This window comes from Zootoca vivipara, chromosome 12, assembly GCF_965207765.1.
Source record: "Zootoca vivipara chromosome 12, rZooViv2.hap1.1, whole genome shotgun sequence".
Classification (NCBI taxonomy): domain Eukaryota; kingdom Metazoa; phylum Chordata; class Lepidosauria; order Squamata; family Lacertidae; genus Zootoca; species Zootoca vivipara.
The window spans coordinates 29,627,613-29,646,983 of NC_142595.1; the positions used below are offsets into that span (position 1 = coordinate 29,627,613).

At 42.3% G+C, this 19,371-nt stretch overlaps 2 protein-coding genes across 2 annotated transcripts; both read left to right on the forward strand.

The window, feature by feature from the left end:
* Window positions 1-498: 498 nt before the first annotated feature.
* On the forward strand, window positions 499-5,394 carry LOC148683891 (olfactory receptor 14A16-like). The gene is made up of 2 exons (XM_088654955.1): window positions 499-1,417; window positions 5,120-5,394. The coding sequence occupies exons 1-2, from the start codon at window positions 499-501 to the stop codon at window positions 5,206-5,208; spliced, it is 1,008 nt and encodes a 335-aa protein (XP_088511081.1). The 3' UTR covers window positions 5,209-5,394.
* Window positions 5,395-9,478: 4,084 nt separating this feature from the next.
* On the forward strand, window positions 9,479-12,111 carry LOC148683892 (olfactory receptor 14A16-like). The gene is made up of 2 exons (XM_088654634.1): window positions 9,479-10,381; window positions 12,037-12,111. The coding sequence occupies exons 1-2, from the start codon at window positions 9,479-9,481 to the stop codon at window positions 12,109-12,111; spliced, it is 978 nt and encodes a 325-aa protein (XP_088510760.1).
* Window positions 12,112-19,371: the final 7,260 nt, after the last annotated feature.

The following is a 19,371-nucleotide window of genomic DNA, read 5'->3' on the forward strand; positions in this document are numbered from 1 at the left end:
AAAGCATCGGACCCAGAATACTGAATGCATGCCTCCTGGGAAGTAGGAGCTATGTGTCTCAGCCATGTGGAGCCACTACCAGTGACTCAGTCAAAGACCTCATTGATCAAACAGGGATATTAGGAATCAAGCTGTTAAGGTATCCTGGACCCAGGTTGTGATAGCCATTGCAGTGGACATTAACAAACAATATGTGAATTTGAGTAGCATACATGAATAAATTTCTATATTGTTTGGGTAAAGTTCTATTCCAATCATTCCCAGAATATAAAAGATTACTTAGCAGTAACTTATTTTAAGATAATGGTGTGTTATCTATGTGGAGGTAAAAGCTAAGTTTTCTTTAGATGACGATTTATTATTACACCATATTGTTCACTTCTTTTTTAAAAAAATCTGCATCCCACAAAAATCACATCCAAAGCAGTATTGGATAACAAATATTTGTTATCAGAAGAGGACTTAAACATATGCTTATCTTCCTGTTTTCTTCTAGTGATGAATGCAAATATTGTCAATGAATCCTCTGTCTCTGAATTTCTACTCCTGGAGTTTTCAGCTGTACGGGAACTGCAGATTCTACACTTCTTTCTGTTTCTGGTATTGTACCTGGCAATTGTATTTGGGAATCTTCTCATCATCTCTGCTGTAGCTTTTGACCACCACCTTCACACTCCCATGTACTTCTTTCTGGTGAACCTGGCCATACAGGACATAGGGGCTGTTTCAGTCACCATCCCCAAATCCATGGCCAATTCTCTCATGAATATAAGACACATATCTTATGCTGGATGTGTTGCTCAAGTGCTTTCATTATTTTTCTTTGTATCATCTGATGTCGCCCTTCTTACAGTCATGGCATACGATCGCTATGTTGCCATTTGCAATCCCTTACAATATGAAATGGTGATGAACAGGGCAGCCTGCAAACAAATGGTTGCTGGTGTGTGGGTTGCTGGAATTTTAAATGCAGTCATGCACACTAGTGCAACTTTTGCAACCCCTTTCTGCTCAAACATTGTCAATCAGTTTTTCTGTGAGATCCCACAGTTAATTACACTTGCCTGCTCTAATTTATACCTTACAGAAATTGCAGTATTGTTGGTGAGCATAGCAGTTGTGTTTGGATGTTTTGTCTTCATTGTTGTCACTTATGTGCACATTTTTACTGCAGTTCTGAAACTCCCTTCTGTACAGGGAAGGAAAAAGGCCTTCTCCACTTGCATACCCCACCTTGTTGTATTCTCTGTATTTTGTTTCACAGCATGTTTTGCTTACCTTAGGCTTCCCTCTAAATCTCCATCTGACCTGGACTTTGCATTAACTGTGATGTATAGTCTTGTACCACCTTTGTTCAATCCAATAATCTATAGCATGAGAAATAAGGAGATTAAAAGTGCTTTATCAAAGCTGTTGGGTTTGAGGCAATCTTCTCTGGATATATCTTCCAAGCTTGTTCTGAAAAGGTATAATTAAAGAGATTTCCTGGAACAGAGCATAATTTCAAGTGAAATCTTCCTGATAGATTCAAATATGCAAACTCAACATCTGCATTGTTTTAAATGGTCATCTTGCATTCCTTCAGCTCAGCTGTATCTTTCACACTTTTGCTTGTCACATCACATGGCATGTTGATAATCCATTTACATATGTATGTTGGCATTTATACCACATTGTTCACTTGCATGATTCTTAAAGTGGCATACAGTGACTGTGCCCCATATAAAAGGGGTGCACATTTTGCACGGTCGTACTTAGCACCCTTGGAGCCTCAGGCAGCCCCCAGCAGTTCGGAGGCTGGCACCACCTTCCCAGGCTGGATACCTGTGGTGTCTGCCCACACAGCCAGCCATCCAATCCAGCCAGGGGAGGTGTTGCCAGGGGGGGGGGTTGGCCAGGTAGGAGGAAGTAACCATCCAGTGCCCACAGCAGAAGGCGAGACATACCTGGGAAGCATTCGACGGCTCCAGAGCTTTCCCACCCTCCACTCCCAAAAGTTAATGCTTACATTACAGGTTAACCCCCTTTTTTCTTCCGCAGGCGAACATGCACGCAGAAGCTGCTACGACAAGGCCGCTGTTGAAGGGCTGGAAATGACTTTCCTTGCATTGGCAGGTTTCACCTTTCCCGTAGCAATTTGTCACAACTTTGGTGCTTGCAGGCCTTGGGCGGAATCCTTTAGACATTTACCAAAATGGGGGGCGTGGGGGAGGTGAACCCCGCCCCCATTGCGGTGGTGATACCAGGATTCCTGTTAAAGGGGTCTAGGAGGGAGGCATTGACTATTCGCCCAGGGGCTGTCATTGCCCTCCAACTCCAGCAGCAGCGAAAAGGGGGGCGGGCTATCTGCTTGAACATATGTTCTCCAGAGCTAGACCAACCCCCGTATATGCTGGATAACCCAGAAATTTCCCAGATCCCCAGCTGGGGGGCTGGGAAGGATAAACGCCCAATGTCTGTGCCAAGGTCTCCCTACACCTAAATCTTGATAAAGTTGTGGCCAATTTTAATCCCATAGAACATTGTCTGGTGGTGTTATTCTGCTTGGGGGCTGCCTAGGGTTTGGGGGGTCTCTGCCTGACCACACAAAAGGCTGAACACATCTAAGCAACCCTTAATCTTCTAAAATATGGATAGTAACAGGTCATGTTTCCTTTCAGCTCTGACACCCCACAGCATGTAAACAGCAATTTTAACCTAGTATTCAGGTTTTCAAGGTAGTGATAGCACTTAGATGAAAATATTTTGGGGGGAGTAGGAATTCACAGAATTACTATAATGTCACATGCACACATATCTGAATTAACATCTCATCAAAAAGTACATGCATCTTGGAGGCAGTCAGAAACATATACACTGCCCTGTGATAGGGAAGTTTCAGAATGCATGGGGGGGAATGGAACTTCTTTGCAACAACAACAATGTTGTTGTTGTTGTTTAGTCGTTTAGTCGTGTCCGACTCTTCATGACCCCGTGGACCATAGCACGCCAGGCACTCCTGTCTTGCACTGCCTCCCGCAGTCTGGTCAAACTCATGTTCGTAGCTTCAAGAACACTGTCCAACCATCTCGTCCTCTGTCGTCCCCTTCTACTAGTGCCCTCAATCTTTCCCAACATCAGAGTCTTTTCCAAGGATTCTTCTCTTCTCATGAGGTGGCCAAAGTATTGGAGCCTCAGCTTCAGGATCTGTCCTTCCAGTGAGCACCCAGGGCTGATTTCCTTAAGAATGGATAGGTTTGATCTTCTTGCAGTCCATGGGACTCTCAAGAGTCTCCTCCAGCACCATAATTCAAAAGCATCAATTCTTCGGCGATCAGCCTTCTTTATGGTCCAGCTCTCACTTCCATACATCACTACTGGGAAAACCATAGCTTTAACTATACGGACCTTTGTAGGCAAGGTGATGTCTCTGCTTTTTAAGATGCTGTCTAGGTTTGTCATTGCTTTTCTCCCAAGAAGCAGGCATCTTTTATTTTCGTGACTGCTGTCACCATCTGCAGTGATCAAGGAGCCCAAGAAAGTAAAATCTCTAACTGCCTCCATTTCTTCCTCTTCTATTTGCCAGGAGGTGATGGGACCAGTGGCCATGATCTTGTTTTTTTTATGCTGAGCTTCAGACCATATTTTGCACTCTCCTCTTTCACCCTCATTAAAAGGTTCTTTAATTCCTCCTCACTTTCTGCCATCAAGGTTGTGTCATCTGCATATCTGAGGTTGTTGATATTTCTTCCGGCAATCTTACTTCCGGCTTGGGATTCATCTAGTCCAGCATTCCGCATTATGAATTCTGCATATAAGTTAAATAAGCAGGGAGACAATATACAACCTTGTTGTATTCCTTTCCCAATTTTGAACCAATCAGTTGTTCCATATCCAGTTCTAACTGTAGCTTCTTGTCCCACATAGAGATTTCTCAGGAGACAGATGAGGTGATCAGGCACTCCCATTTCTTTAAGAACTTGCCATAGTTTGCTGTGGTCGACACAGTCTAAGGCTTTTGCATAGTCAATGAAGCAGAAGTAGACGTTTTTCTGGAACTCTCTAGCTTTCTCCATAATCCAGCGCATGTTTGCTATTTGGTCTCTGGTTCCTCTGCCCCTTTGAAATCCAGCTTGCACTTCTGGGAGTTCTCGGTCCACATACTGCCTAAGCCTGCCTTGTAGAATTTTAAGCATAACCTTGCTAGCGTGTGAAATGAGCGCAATTGTGCGGTAGTTGGAGCATTCTTTGGCACTGCCCTTCTTTGGAATTGTGATGTAGACTGATCTTCTCCAATCCTCTGGCCATTGCTGAGTTTTCCAAACTTGCTGACATATTGGGTGTAGCACCTTAACAGCATCATCTTTTAAATTTTTAAATAGTTCAGCTGGAATATCATCACTTCCACTGGCCTTGTTATTAGCAGTGCTTTCTAAGGCCCATTTGACTTCACTCTCCAAGATGTCTGGCTCAAGGTCAGCAACCACACTACCTCCATGTCTTTCTGGTATAATTCCTCTGTGTATTCTTGCCACCTCTTCTTGATGTCTTCTGCTTCTGTTAGGTCCTTACCACTTTTGTCCTTTATTATGGTAATCTTTGTACGAAATGTTCCTTTCATATCTCCAATTTTCTTGAACTGATCTCTGGTTTCCCCCATTCTATTGTTTTCCTCTATTTCTTTGCATTGCTCATTTAAGAAGACCCTCTTGTCTCTCCTTGCTGTTTTTTTGGAAATCTGCATTCAGTTTCCTGTATCTTTCCCTGTATCTTTTGCATTTTGCTTGCCTCCTCTCCTCCGCTATTTGTAAGGCCTCATTGGACAGCCATTTTGCTTTCTTGCATTTCCTTTTCCTTGGGATGGTTTTCGTTGCTGCCTCCTGTATAATGTTACGAGCCTCCATCCATAGTTCTTCAGGCACTCTGTCCACCAAATCTCAATCCTTAAACCTGTTCCTCACTTCCACTGTGTATTCATAAGGGATTTGATTTAGATTGTATCTTACTGGCCCAGCGGTTTTTCCTACTTTCTTCAGTTTAAGCTGGAATTTTGCTATAAGAAGCTGATGATCTGAGTTACAGTCAGCTCCAGGTCTTGTTTTTGCTTCTGTATAGAGCTTCTCCATCTTTGGCTGCAGAGAATATAATCAATCTGATTTCGATGCTGCCCATTTGGTGATATCCATGTGTAGAGTCGTCTCTTGTGTTGTTGGAAAAGAGTGTTTGTGATGACCAGCTTGTTCTCTTGACAGAACTCTATTAGCCTTTGCCCTGCTTCATTTTGAACTCCAAGGCCAAACTTGCCAGTTGTTCCTTTTATCTCTTGATTCCCTACTTTAGCATTCCAATCCCCTGTAATGAGAAGAACATCCTTCTTTGGTGTCACTTCTAGAAGGTGTTGTAAGTCTTCATAGAATTGGTCAATTTCACTTTCTTCAGCACCAGTAGTTGGTGCATAAACTAGGATTACTGTGATGTTAAATAACAATTTATTATTTATACCCCGCCCATCTGGCTGGGTTTCCCCAGCCACTCTGGGTGGCTTCCAACAGAAAAAAAGAAATAAAATAATCTATTAAACATTAAAAGCCTCCCTAAACAGGGCTGCCTTCAGATGTCTTCTAAAACTCTGGTAGCTGTTTTTCTCTTTGACATCTGATGGGAGGGCGTTCCACAGGGCGGGCGCCATCTAAAGGAAGCTCAAGAGAAAATACAAAAAAGAGAAACCTCCTCACTGGACAATGCAGATTTTTACATCACTACTGGAATAAGAAGAGAACATTCCCTTAGAAACAAATGGAAGTGTGATGGAATAGCAGCATAGATAAAGGTGATTGCAATGGTCAGATCTTGAGTCAGCAGCAGTCAGAGTTTATTAAAACACCAACCAATCTGGAAGAACTGGTGAGTCAAAAATACAGAACTTTGCTGTCAAACAGAGTGGGATTGTATGTCAGCTAGATAGAGGGACTGTTTGTCATTTAGACAGCAACCTGGAGAGAGAAGGACTTTTTCTGTTTGGGATTAGGAACTAGCTAAACATGGATGACCAATTTAATTATTTGAAGGGGAATTAAAAAGCTTAGGAGAAGTTGTAAGATATTTTCTAGGGCAGTGAAACAAATGCCCATTATAAATGGAAATAATCTATCCTGCGAAGAGGTTTGAAGAAAAGTGCTGACTGGGGTTTTAAAGTTCAGTGTCTGCCTGAAACTACACATTGTGTCTTACGTGGATAAGAATGAATAAAATGAAGTGTCGTGCCTTTGAAGAGTAACCGTTAAGTTGTAATCCACAATGAGTGTAAGTAAACAGATGTATCCAGGGTTGTTACTAAGGAGAGTTGTATATTTTAAACACTGAGAAAATTGGTCATGCTTTCCAGTCGCATGTCAAGACCCTCAAACCACCCCCCCCCCCGTTGGAATAAAGAACTCCAAACGGACACAGAATTTAACTTTAAGGCTATTGGGCAAATTTTGGCCACAACTCTCATGATTACAAATGTGAGCGGTATTGGCTAAGGCATTGGGTAAAGACTATATTTTTATAGGATTTTTTTCCCCAAGTGAAATCTATGGTATTTCCTTAGAGTTTACACCTGGTGGAAATTAGTGGTGGTTCATGGATTGCCCAGAGCTTTTAGCACCGTGGAGATAAGCAGTGAGACTGACTGTGAGGTTGTATGTGTCAAATGATAGTTTAAAAATGGCCAGTCTCTACAAGTGCATGGACCGAACTGAGATAGGGCAAAAGAATACTTTTCAGATGGTTTTATGGGCCATCTCTACAGGTGGGTCAGGCCTCAGAATGTTCAGCCCATACACTCATCCTACAGTTAAACTCATGGTGGATGTAAGGGGAAGAGAATATAGGGATCCTCCTCCCCTCATCAGAAGCAGCTCCTCCCCAAGCAGCTATAGCAGCGAGGAAGCTCAGGAGTCCAGTCAGGAAGTGGGGAGAGAGGGCCAGGGCTCTGGCAGCATGGGAGAGCCCCTGCTACACAGGAGGGAGGAAGAGAGAGGGGGGAAAGGGGGGAGAAGGAAAACATGGAGTGTAGACCCTTTTTCCTCTGGTTCCGGAGATACGCAGGAGAAGGAGGGGAAAGAGATTTACTGTCCCAAGACTCTTATGCTGGAGGAGGTTCGCCCCCCCCCCCGGCCTTAGTTTGCATCCACTGTGCTAACTCAATCAAAAGTATCCTGAAATAGTCACACGAGAGCTATATTTTCCCCAGGCATGGGCCGTAGATTTGCATCACAGGTACTTGAGAAAATTCTTTTCATGTTACTTCTAGTCTCAAAAAGTCCCGCTAGTGGGTTGGCAGAAAGTGAAGTGAAAATTATAAAGTATTTGCTCGCGGGACTCAAAACAGATCCTTATTTGGCATTACAAAGTTAAAGGGCCACATCCATAGAGCAGTGAAGCTCCCCTGATGAGCTCTTGTTTCATAGAAAACTCAGGACCAGGATACCATGTGTGTTAACACCTTAACTCTGATTTAACACAAGGTGTCCACTCCCAGATACATCAGCTACTGAGACAAAAGTGATATTATGGCACAGGGTTATGAACATATATTCCTCTGCAGCCAAAGGCGAGGATTGGATAAATGAAGGTGTCTCAGGGACACATAGGGATGTTGTTAATGAAGAACTAGCTCTCAGACCATATAAAATACAGACCTCAGATGAACTATGAAATAAACAGCATCACCTCCAGATATCCTAAATGGGAGAACACAGTGGGTAAGGGGAAATTACATGGGGAACACTGAGCTAGTTATACCTCACACAACTATCAGAAATTAGTCTGAGAATGTCCAGTTGAAAGCAGAAGGTTCCAGAAAGACTTATATGGCATTAACATCATCACTATTAATAGTATTAAATAATATATATTTTTTTAAAGAAACAGGAATATAAAGAGATCTAGGTGTCGGTGGTTTATTCTAGCTTAAATATTTTCATGGGCAATATTTGTTTAAAGGTGGAAGTTCACATACTTTGATGGATTTGTGTTGGACTCCTGGGACCAAGGATTAACAAACCCCGCTGCTGCTTTTTGTGGGACTCCTGAGTCCAAGCAACAAAGGAACACAATTGCTGATTTGTTTGAGGCTCTTGAGACCAAACTCCCAGGAACATAACTATAACAATTATAATAAATTTCCACCCCATGGAAAAATCTTCATTCTGCAAGAGTGTAGAAACGTTAACTTTCACAGAAGACAATGCAGGTGATTGATTTATCATCATCATCATTATTATTATATTTTATTTTTACAAAAGGTCCATGAGTGGCTAGAAGAATACAGAACATCTTGAAGTGAGAAAGAAATTGCATCTGGAAATGTATTTAAAGGAAAAGAGTAAGATGTTAATATTTTGTATAACTTTAGTGATACCTGTGTAGTTTTTGGAGGGTTAAATACAAACAATACTATTATTGTGTATTGTGTAGAATGTGAAATCCTGCTTGTTATGTGGTCTCTCCTGAAACCTACACTGCACATGGAAAACCCAAGGACCTGTTTTCCATGACAATCTAAGCCAAAGCTTAACTCAGTGAGACGGGACAAAAATTCAACCTCCTGGAAAGAAGATTACAGTAGCTTTGCTCCTCCATGCACCTTTTTACTGTCATCTTAAGCTATACCAGGATTTGACTGAGCACATCATCCAAACCAGGACTAATGGTTAGCCTCTGTCCTCACCAGCCAAGAGCCTATGCATTTATACATTCATAAGACTGTAGTCTGTGCACAGTGTACATTAAGGTTGAAAGCATATAGCAAAGATTAAAACCGTTGAAACCTCCGTGATCCCAACTAGGAAGGCATTGCAAAGCATTGGGCCTAGAGTACTGAATGTATGTCTGCTAGTGAGTATGAGCTATTTGTCTGAGGAGTGCGGAACCACTACCAGTGACTCAGTCAAAGACCTCAATGATAAAACAGGGATAATAGGAATCAAGCTGTTAAGGTCTCCTGGACCTAAGTTGTGATGGGCATTGCAATATACATTAACACCCCCCAAAAATGATCTACTTCACTCATCTAATTGAATTATATACTTATGAAACTACAGTTTATGACAGTAATCCTGTTTACAATTTGTTTATAAATATTCAAATAACTTTCTTGCCAATGTAGTAGCATACATGAATTAATTTCTATACTGTTTGGGTAGTTCTACCCCTATAATTCTCAGAAGAAAAAGGACTACTTAGCAGTCAGACCAATACGACTACCTACTTGTACTTAGCAGTAGTTTATCTTACGAAAATGGTGCATTATCAATATGGAGTTGAAAGCTAACATCTCCTTTAGATGAATATTTATTATTACACCATTTTGTTCACTACTTTCTTTTAAATCTACATCCCACAAAAAACCACATCCAAAGCAGTATTGGATACCAAATATAAGTTATCACAAGAGGGCTTAAACCTATGCTTATCTTCCTGTTTTATTCTAGAAGCAACAATCATTTTAGTGATGAATGCAAAGATAGGCAATGAATCCTCTGTCTCTGAATTTCTACTCCTGGAGTTTTCAGCTGTACGGGATCTGCAGATTCTACACTTCTCTCTGTTCCTGTTATTGTACCTGGCTATTATATTTGGGAATCTTCTCATCATCTATGCAGTAGCCTTTGACCGCCACCTTCATACTCCCATGTACTTCTTTTTGATGAACTTGGCTATCCAGGACATAGGGGCTGTTTCAGTCACCATCCCCAAATCCATGGCCAATTCTCTCATGAATACCAGACACATTTCTTATGCTGGATGTGTTGCTCAGGTCCTCTTATTTGCTTTCTTTCTATCATCTGATACCGCCCTTCTTACAGTCATGGCATATGATCGCTATGTTGCCATTTGCAATCCCTTACAATATGAAATGGTGATGAACAGGGCAGCCTGCAAACAAATGGTCTCTGGTGTGTGGGTAGCTGGCCTTCTCAATGCAGTCATGCACACGACTGCAACTTTTTCAACCCCTTTCTGCTCAAACATTGTCAATCAGTTTTTCTGTGAGATCCCACAGTTACTTACACTTGCCTGCTCTAATTTATACCTTACAGAAATTGGAGCTATAGTGGCGAGTATAACAATTGTGTCTGGATGTTTTGTCTACATTGTTGTCACTTATGTTCACATCTTTACTGCAGTTCTGAAACTCCCTTCTGTACAGGGAAGGAAAAAGGCCTTCTCCACTTGCATACCTCACCTTGTTGTCTTCTCCGTTTTTTGTTTCACATCATGCTTTGCTTACCTTAGGCCTCCCTCTAAAACTCCATCTGACCTGGACTTTGCATTAACTGTGATGTATACCATTGTCCCACCCATGTTCAATCCAATAATTTACAGCATGAGGAATAAGGAGATTAAAAGTGCTGTATCAAAACTCTTGGGTGTGAAGCACGCTTCTATGAATATCTTTTCCAGACTTATCCTGAAAAGGTTACATTTGTGTTCATAGGTCTAAGCATAGGGAACTGTGGAGATATCATGACCTGTTACGGCTTCTAGATAAATTTTGATATGCAGATGTCACAAAGACATCTTGTGTTCCTCCCCCTTAGATGTACCAATAATAATTTTGCATCTCTGATCACAAATCATACATTTAGAGAGGGACTGTTTGTCATTTAGTGCATATCTAACTCTTTCTTTCGTGCCACTGCCTTTCATCAGGCAATCAGCTTTTTTTGTTGATTGTCATTTCTTTTTATTTAAAGCTAAAGAGTGGGTTTTCCTGGGGAAAGGAGCAGGGAAAGGAGGAAAAAAAACATTCACATCCTTGGTTTCTAGCTATGGGAAAGGCAAAAATGTGGATGAGCCCTTGTTTAGGAACTTCAGTTGAGAAGGACCTGTTCTGATTGGATTTAGGGATTAGCTTTAGAGGGCAACCCATTTTGCCTTCTTAAGGCTAAGGAAAACACCCTAGATGGGGCTGTGAGATTCTTGCTACGCAGTGACACAAATATCCATTTTAGGCAAAGATAGTCTATCCTGAACTAGTTTTAAACAAGAGTTTTGACTGTGGTTTAAAAGTTCTTTGTAGACAGTTTTTGCCTGAATCTATTGTGCCCCAAATAAGTAAAGTTTCTAAAATGAAGTGTTGTGCTTTAAGAGAGTCAATATTTATCTGGAATCCTCATTGAATGTAAATATATAAAATTCTATCTTTGTTCCAGAAGTGCCTCCTCATTACTTTGAACCTTTTGTGGAAGATAATTGGACACAGGGCATCCTTCACATAAGTAGAACACCTGGCTTTTCTACTTAACAGATGTTTCCAGTGTTGTTACTAGGGAGCGTTGCATCTTTTAAAAACCCAGGAAATTGGTCATGTTACCCAACTCCCATCTTTAATGAGGGAATGTGACACAGCGGCCACTGACACAATTTCTCAAAATCTTAAAAAGGGAAACAAAATCACATCCTTTCGAAAAATATGACTGGAGTTTCACAGAGGGGAAGTAATTCCACACAGGGAATAGGGGTCAGCTTCATAAAACTGATAAGTGTTCATCCCATTTGTTATATTGTATGGGAATACAGAACCATTCCTTGGAGAAAAAACTTGTCATGCTCTGGAATTCATTAAAAGATGACACACAATATTAGGGCGTGTCATTTAAGGACGAATTTTTCCCCCGAATTTACTAGGGAGCGTTGCATCTTTTAAAAACCCAGGAAATTGGTCATGTTACCCAACTCCCATCTTTAGTGAGGGAATGTGACACAGGGGCCACTGACACAATTTCTCAGAATCTTAAAAAGCAAAACAAAATCACATCCTTTCAAAAATATGACTGGAGTTTCATGTATCCTAACATATTCTAAAGATTTGAACACAATATTCTGATTATGAACTGCACATAGTTGCCTCCAGAGAAGGCATGGGAACTGCTTTGATACAGGTTTTTTAAAAAAACAATCAAACAAACACCTGCCAATTTGTTAATTTATTCATTAGATTGTCAGTCACTATATTTTGCCCAGGGCAACCCAAGTCAATATTGATGCACATTAAATCCCACATAGATATGGAAAATCTGGAGACAAGTGGTATATGCTACAAGGCCTCTCATCAACCCCAAAAGCAACATACACCAATAGAAAAATAGCTGCTGGCCCTTGTATTTGAATGTCAAAAAAATCCACACATTTATATATGGGAGACCAGTATTAGCAGAAGCAAATCACAAATCCCTTGCCTGCATTGCAAATGGTGGCTTCTAGGATGCCCTTCCAACTTTTTTTTCAGCTGGAACACTAGGGTATTTCCTTAAAGTTATTATTATTGTTTTACTATTTGTTGGATTCAAATGCCACCCTTCATCACAAGCTATCATGGCAGTTCACAAGATAAACACCTGGGTGAAATTTAGAGCACTGACCAAAACACAGGAAGGGGGGAAATGGAGCGGGGAACACCTCACACAACGCTCTGCAGTGGCGAAGGTGCACGCTCCAAAACATTCTGGGGGCGTGCCATGTTGCCCACAGGGGTGTGGCACACGCCCAGTAGCCGTGGCATGCCACCCACGAGGGCGTGGCCACGTCCTGGTGCCCTGCGCAACGGGGGGTGCATGGCATGTGTACAGGGGTGCGGCCACGATGGTCCCCCCCTCCCCGATGGTGCGGGGTCAGTGCACTCCCCCCTTTCCTCCGCCAGTGACTCTCTGTATCATGAAAATAAATAAAAGCATTATTTAAAAAGAATGAATGAATGAAACATGTCTGAGAAAGTCAAGTTGAAACCAGAAGGTTCCAGACGGGACTTATGTAGCATTATTATTATTATTTTAAGCATTATATAGTGTGCTGTTTAGAAATGGGAAGGCTTTGTTTTGTTTTGTTTTCTACACATCTTAATTATTTGTATTAGACTACTGGGGCCAAGTATTTAGAAACACTACTTTTATCTCCTGAGTCCAAGCTTCCAGAGACACAATGGCTAATTTGTGTTGGGCTCTTGAGACCAAACTCTGAGGAGTGCATAGAAACACACACACACACACACACACACACACACACACACACACACTATAATTTTCCACTCCATGTTAAAAGATTCATTCTGGAGGAGTAGACAGATATGTACACTGTTACAGAAGAAAAGGAAGGGGTGGTTTCTTAAAATACAGATGAAAATGAAGTGATGAAGAAATTGCATCTGGAAATCTACTTTCTATTAATTAAAAGCGTAAGATATTTATATTTTTATAACTTTAGTGATACCTGAGTTGTTTTCAGAGGGATTTACGCAGACAATACTTCTACAGTGGAACCTCGGTTTATGAATTTTCGGTTTATGAACGCCGCGGACCCATCTGGAACGGATTAATTCACTTTCCATCACTTTTAATGGGAAAGTTCGCTTCAGTTTATGAACGCTTCAGTTTATGAACAGACTTCCGGAACCAATTACACCCATGTTTCAGTTTATGAACGCTTCAGTTTAAGTACTTCGCGGACCCGTCTGGAACGGATTAATCCACTTTCCATTACTTTCAATGGAAAAGTTCGCTTCAGTTTATGAACGCTTCAGTTTATGAACAGACTTCCGGAACCAATTGTGTTCATAAACCGAGGTACCACTGTATAGTGGATTGTGTAGAATGGGGAAACCTGCTTGTTGTGATCTCTCCTGGAACTTATTGAGACTCACATAGAATACCCAATGACCTGGTTTCCATGACATGCTAAAGCAAATTTTATCTTAGGAAGACTGCAAAAATGTTGAACCTCATGGAGAGAAGAGTACTGTAGCTTTGCTCCTCCATGATCCTTTTTACGGTCAGTTCAAGTTTCACCAAGTTTTTTTTAGCATGTCATCCAAGCCAAGACTAGTGGTTAGCCTCTCTCCTCACCAACCATGAACTTCAACCAAGAACAAACCTTCATTGCAGCTCCAAGTGAGCAAGGGGGGAGCTGAAGCACCTTGTCTTGGCTTAGCATAATGTGGCAGCAAAAAGATCTTGGGAAGAGCAAAGCAGCTGTGACCCTATACATTTTACATGAATAACAATATGGATTGTACACAGTATGCATTAAGGTTAAAAACATATAACAAAGCTAAGAACAGTTGAAACCTGTGTGATCTTAAGTAGGAAGTTCAAAAGCATTAGGCACACAATACAGAAAACAGAAGACAGGTGAGTATGTGCCAAGTGTGTGAACTATTATCAGTGACTCTTGCCAAATTTTATATATACAGTATATAGTAGCACCTTGGAGACCAACATGAAGAATTGTGCATGCACACAAAAGCTCATACCAAGAACGAACTTAGTTGGTCTCTTAAGTGCTACTAGACAATTTATTTATTTATTTTATATATTTTTACTGAGTCAGACCAACACAGCTACCTACCTGAATCTTGCCAAAGACTCACTGAGTGAATAGGGATATTAGGAATCAAGCTTTTAACATATCCATGACCCAAATTGTTATGGACATTGGAATTTAATAGAAGAAACTTGATTTTGAATTTGCATCATAAAGGCAGCAAGTTATCCCGCTATATTAAAGAGTTCCTTCAGTTTTTATACTGAATTACAATATCAAAATATGTTTTGTCAATATGGGGATTCTCTCAAGGTGCATCTGCCCTCTGCATATTTCCACATACTAAGCAAGTATGCTAATGATGGCAATGGGACTCCCGTGTTCCTCCTCTAGCAGTGGCAGCATTCGACTTCAAGAGCTTGTGAACAGCACAACCCACTAGTTTTGAAACAGTGGTAGCTTATTTTAAAATAGTTATATATAATCTATATGGAGTTGAAAGCTAAGTTCTTATTTCATAAAGATTTATTGTTTCTCCCTTTTTGTTCACTTATTTCTTTTACCTTCAACAAAACCTCTTCCAAAGTAGTAAATATTTGCTATAACAAGAGGACTTAAACCAATATATATCTTGCTGTTTTCTTCCAGAGGCAGGAAAATTTTTAGTAATGAAGGAGAGAATAAGTAATGAATCCTCTGTCTCTGAATTTCTGCTCCTGGAGTTCTCAGCAATACGAGAACAGCAGATTCTACACTTCTTTATGTTCCTGTTATTGTACCTGGCAACTGTATTTGGGAATCTTCTCATCATCTCTGCTGTAGCTTTTGACCACCACCTTCACACTCCCATGTACTTCTTTCTGATGAACTTGGCCATCCAGGACCTGGGGGCTGTTTCCGTCACCATCCCCAAATCCATCGTGAATTCTCTCATGAATACCAGAAGCATTTCTTACACTGGATGCGTTGCTCAAGTTCTTTTCTTTGTTTTCTTCTTGGCATCTGATATCTCCCTTCTTACAGTCATGGCATATGATCGCTATGTTGCCAGATCCCAAAGATACTTCCACTTGCTTGCTCAAACCTATACCTAATGGAAATTGGAGCTTTAGTAGTGAGTGTAACAGTTGCGTCTGGGTGTTTTGTCTACATTGTTGTCACTTATGTGCATATCTTTACTGCAGTTCTGAAAATCCCTTCTGTTCAGGGAAGGAAGAAGGCCTTCTCCACTTGCATACCTCACCTTGTTGTCTTCTCCTTATTTTGTTTCACCGCATGGTTTGCTTACCTTCGGCCTCCCTCTAAAACTCCGTCTGACTTGGACTTTGCACTAACTGTGATGTATAGTCTTGTACCACCCATGTCAAATCCAATAATCTACAGTATGAGGAATAAGGAGATAAAAAATGCTTTATCAAAGCTGTTGCGTTTGAGGCAATCTTCTCTGGATATACCTTCCAAGCTTGTTCAGAAAAGGTATAATTAAAGAGATTTCTTGGAACAGAGCATCATTTCAAGTGAAATCTTCCTGATAGATTCAGATATGCAAACTCAACATCTGCATTGTTTTAAATGGTCACCTTGCATTCCTTCAGCTCAACTCTATCTTTCACACTTTTCCTTGTCACATCCCATGGCATGTTGATAATACATTTACATATGTATGTTGACATTTATACCCCATTGTTCACTTGCATGATTCTTAAAGTGGCCTACAGTAGGCTGAACACATCTCAGCAACCCTAAATCTTCTAAAATATGGATAGTAACAGGTCATGTTTCCTTTCAGCTCTGATACCCCGCAGAATGTAAACAGTAATTTTAACCTAGTATTTAGGTTTTCAAAGTAGTGATAGCACTTAGATGAAAATACTTTGGGGGGAGTAGGAATTCACAGAATTACTAGAATGTCACATGGACACATATCAGAATTAACATCTCAGCAAAAAGTACATGCATCTTGGAGGTAGTCAGAAACACAAACACTGTCCTGCGATAGGGATGTTTCACAATGCATGGGAAATAATGTAACCTCTTTGCAAAAATATGTTACCATCTAAAGGAAGCTCAGGAGAGACAATGCAGATTTTTGCATCACTACTGAAATAAGAACAGAAGGATCCCAGGGAGAGTTGTATCTTTTTAACACTGAGAAAATTGGTCATGCTATCCAGTTCTCATCTTTAGTGAGAGAGTCTGACACTGTGATCACTGATACGAAGTATCAGAATCTTTTTTTAAAAACAACAACCCAGTCCTTCCTTTTAGAAACAAAATATAAGACTGAAGTTTCACACAAATAAACTAATAATAATAATAATAATTTATTATTATTTATACCCCGCCCATCTGGCCGGGTCTTCCCAGCCACTCTGGGCGGCTTCCAACAGAAGAATAAAACACAATAATCTATTAAACATTAAAAGCCTCCCTGAACAGGGCTGCCTTCAGATGTCTTCTAAAAGTCTGGTAGCTGTTTTCCTTTTTGACATCTGTTGGGAGGGCGTTCCACAGGGTAGGCACCACCACTGAGAAGGCCCTCTGCCTAGTTCCCTGCAACTTGGCTTCTCGCAACGAGGGAACCGCCAGAAGGCCCTCGGTGCTGGACCTCAGTGTCCGGGCAGAACGATGGAGGTGGAGACGCTCCTTCAGGTATACTGGACCAAGGCCATTTAGGGCTTTAAAGGTCAGCACCAACACTTTGAATTGTGCTCGGAAACGTACTGGGAACCAATGTCGATCTTTCAAGACCGGTGTTATGTGGTCTCGGCGGACGCTCCCAGTCACCAGTCAAGCTGCCGCATTCTGGATTAGTTGCAGTTTCCGGGTCACCTTCAAAGGTAGCCCCACATAGAGCGCATTGCAGTAGTCCAAGCGGGAGATAACTAGAGCATGCACCACTCTGGCTAGACAGTCTGCAGGCAGGTAGTGTCTCAGCCTGCATACCAGTTGGAGCTGATAGACAGCTGCCCTGGACACAGAATTGACCTGCACCTCCATGGACAGCTGTGAGTCCAAGATGACTCCCAGGCTGCACACCTGGTCTTTCAGGGGCACAGTTACCCCATTCAGAACCAGGGAATCCTCAACACCTGCCCGCCTCCTGTTCCCCACGAACAGTACTTCTGTCTTGTCAGGATTCAATCTCAATCTGTTAGCCGCCATCCATCCTCCAACCGCCTCCAGGCACTCACACAGGACCTTCACTGCCTTCACTGGTTCTGATTAGAAAGAGAGGTAGAGCTGGGTATCATCCGCATACTGATGAACACCCAGCCCAAACCCCCTGATGATCTCTCCCAGCGGCTGCATGTAGATGTTAAAAAGCATGGGGGAGAGGACAGAACCCTGAGGCACCCCACAAGTGAGAGCCCAGGGGTCTGATCACTCATCCCCCACCACCACTTTCTGAACACGGCCCAGGAGGAAGGAGCTGAACCACCGTATAACAGTGCCCCCAGCTCCCAAGCCCTCTAGATGGTCCAGAAGGATGTTATGGTCGATGGTATCAAAAGCCGCTGAGAGATCCAGCAGGACTAGGAAGCAGCTCTCACCTTTGTCTCTAGCCCACCGGAGATCATCAACCAGTGCGACCAGGGCCGTTTCAGCCCCATGATGAGGCCTGAATCCTGACTGGAAGGGATCCAAATGGTCTGCTTCTTCCAGGCGTGCCTGGAGTTGTTCAGCAACCACTCGCTCAATCACCTTGCCCAAGAATGGAAGATTTGAGACTGGGCGATAGTTGGCCAAATTAACCACATCTAAAGATGTTTTTTTAAGAAGCGGTTTAATGACAGCCTCTTTCAGCGGGTCTGGGAATCTCAGCGGGTTCCCTCACAGTGGGAAGCATTTACTACCCCACAAAGCCCATCGCCCAGCCCTTCCCGGCTCGCTTTTATTAGCCAGGATGGGCAAGGGTCAAGAAGACAGGTGGTTGGTTTCACTCGTCCAAGCAGCCTGTCCACATCCTTGGAGGTAACAGATTGAAATTGATCCCATGAAACACGACTAGACAGGGCTCCAGCACTCTCCCGCCCGGGCCCTGCTCCCACGGTGGAGTCTACCTCCCTCTGAATCTGAGTGACTTTATCTGCAAAAAAACTTTGCAAAAGCATTACAGGAGATATTGGGGTCCCTACCAGGTCCTGATGACGAAGGTGGTTCAGATAGATTGCGAACCACCTGGAACAGTCTCCTGCTGCTGTTTTCTGCAGATGCAATAGAAACGGTGAAGAAGGTCCTCTTTGACGTCGCCATTGCCACTTGGTAGGCTCGAAGTTGAGCTCTAGCCTGTGTTCGGTCGGATTCTCAACGACTGTTTCATCGCCCTCAACTCCAGGGAAAACCACGGGGTTGTCCCGGCTCCATGCAATCGGAGAGGGCGCTTCGGAGCCAAAGAGTCAATAGCTCTGGTTAACGCCACATTCCAGCGGGCCACCAGGGAATCAGCTGAGAGGCCATCAACATGGGATAAGACATTGTGACGGGTATAGGGCTCCGTTGAGTTGTTTATGACTCAATTAGGAGCCACTAATCTGCCCAGCGCGCTTCCTCTACGCTTCTCTGCTTCCGTAGATCCGGGCTGGCAGTAAAACACACACAGCAGAGTTCTTCTTCTTCTCACACAGCGAAAGCTTGTATAGCCATTGGATAAAAAGCCTCTTAAGAACACACAGAGTCCAAAGTGTTCTAATAACTACTTAAGTTTATTCTAGAGAGAAAATAACAAACAACCTGGTGAGAGCGCAGACATCTTGCGACCGTCTCCCAGGCAGAAACGAAACCAACTGCTACATACAGAAACACTTCTGGTACATTCTGTAACATGATATTCCTCAGTGATCAGGTGCTATACAGAACACAGTTAACTCTTTAGTTACTTGTTACTCATCACACCCCCTCTCACCTGAACACTGGGGATAGCGGGTATCCAAACTTACCCCAAAACCAACCCTTCACAGAATTCCCCATGCCGTTGGAAACTCAAGGGTTTTGTGAACCCATCTGCTAGGTTCTCTTGGCTTGGACAATACCTCAACTTCACCAAGCCTACCTGTATGCTCTGACATACGTTTCGGAAGCGGA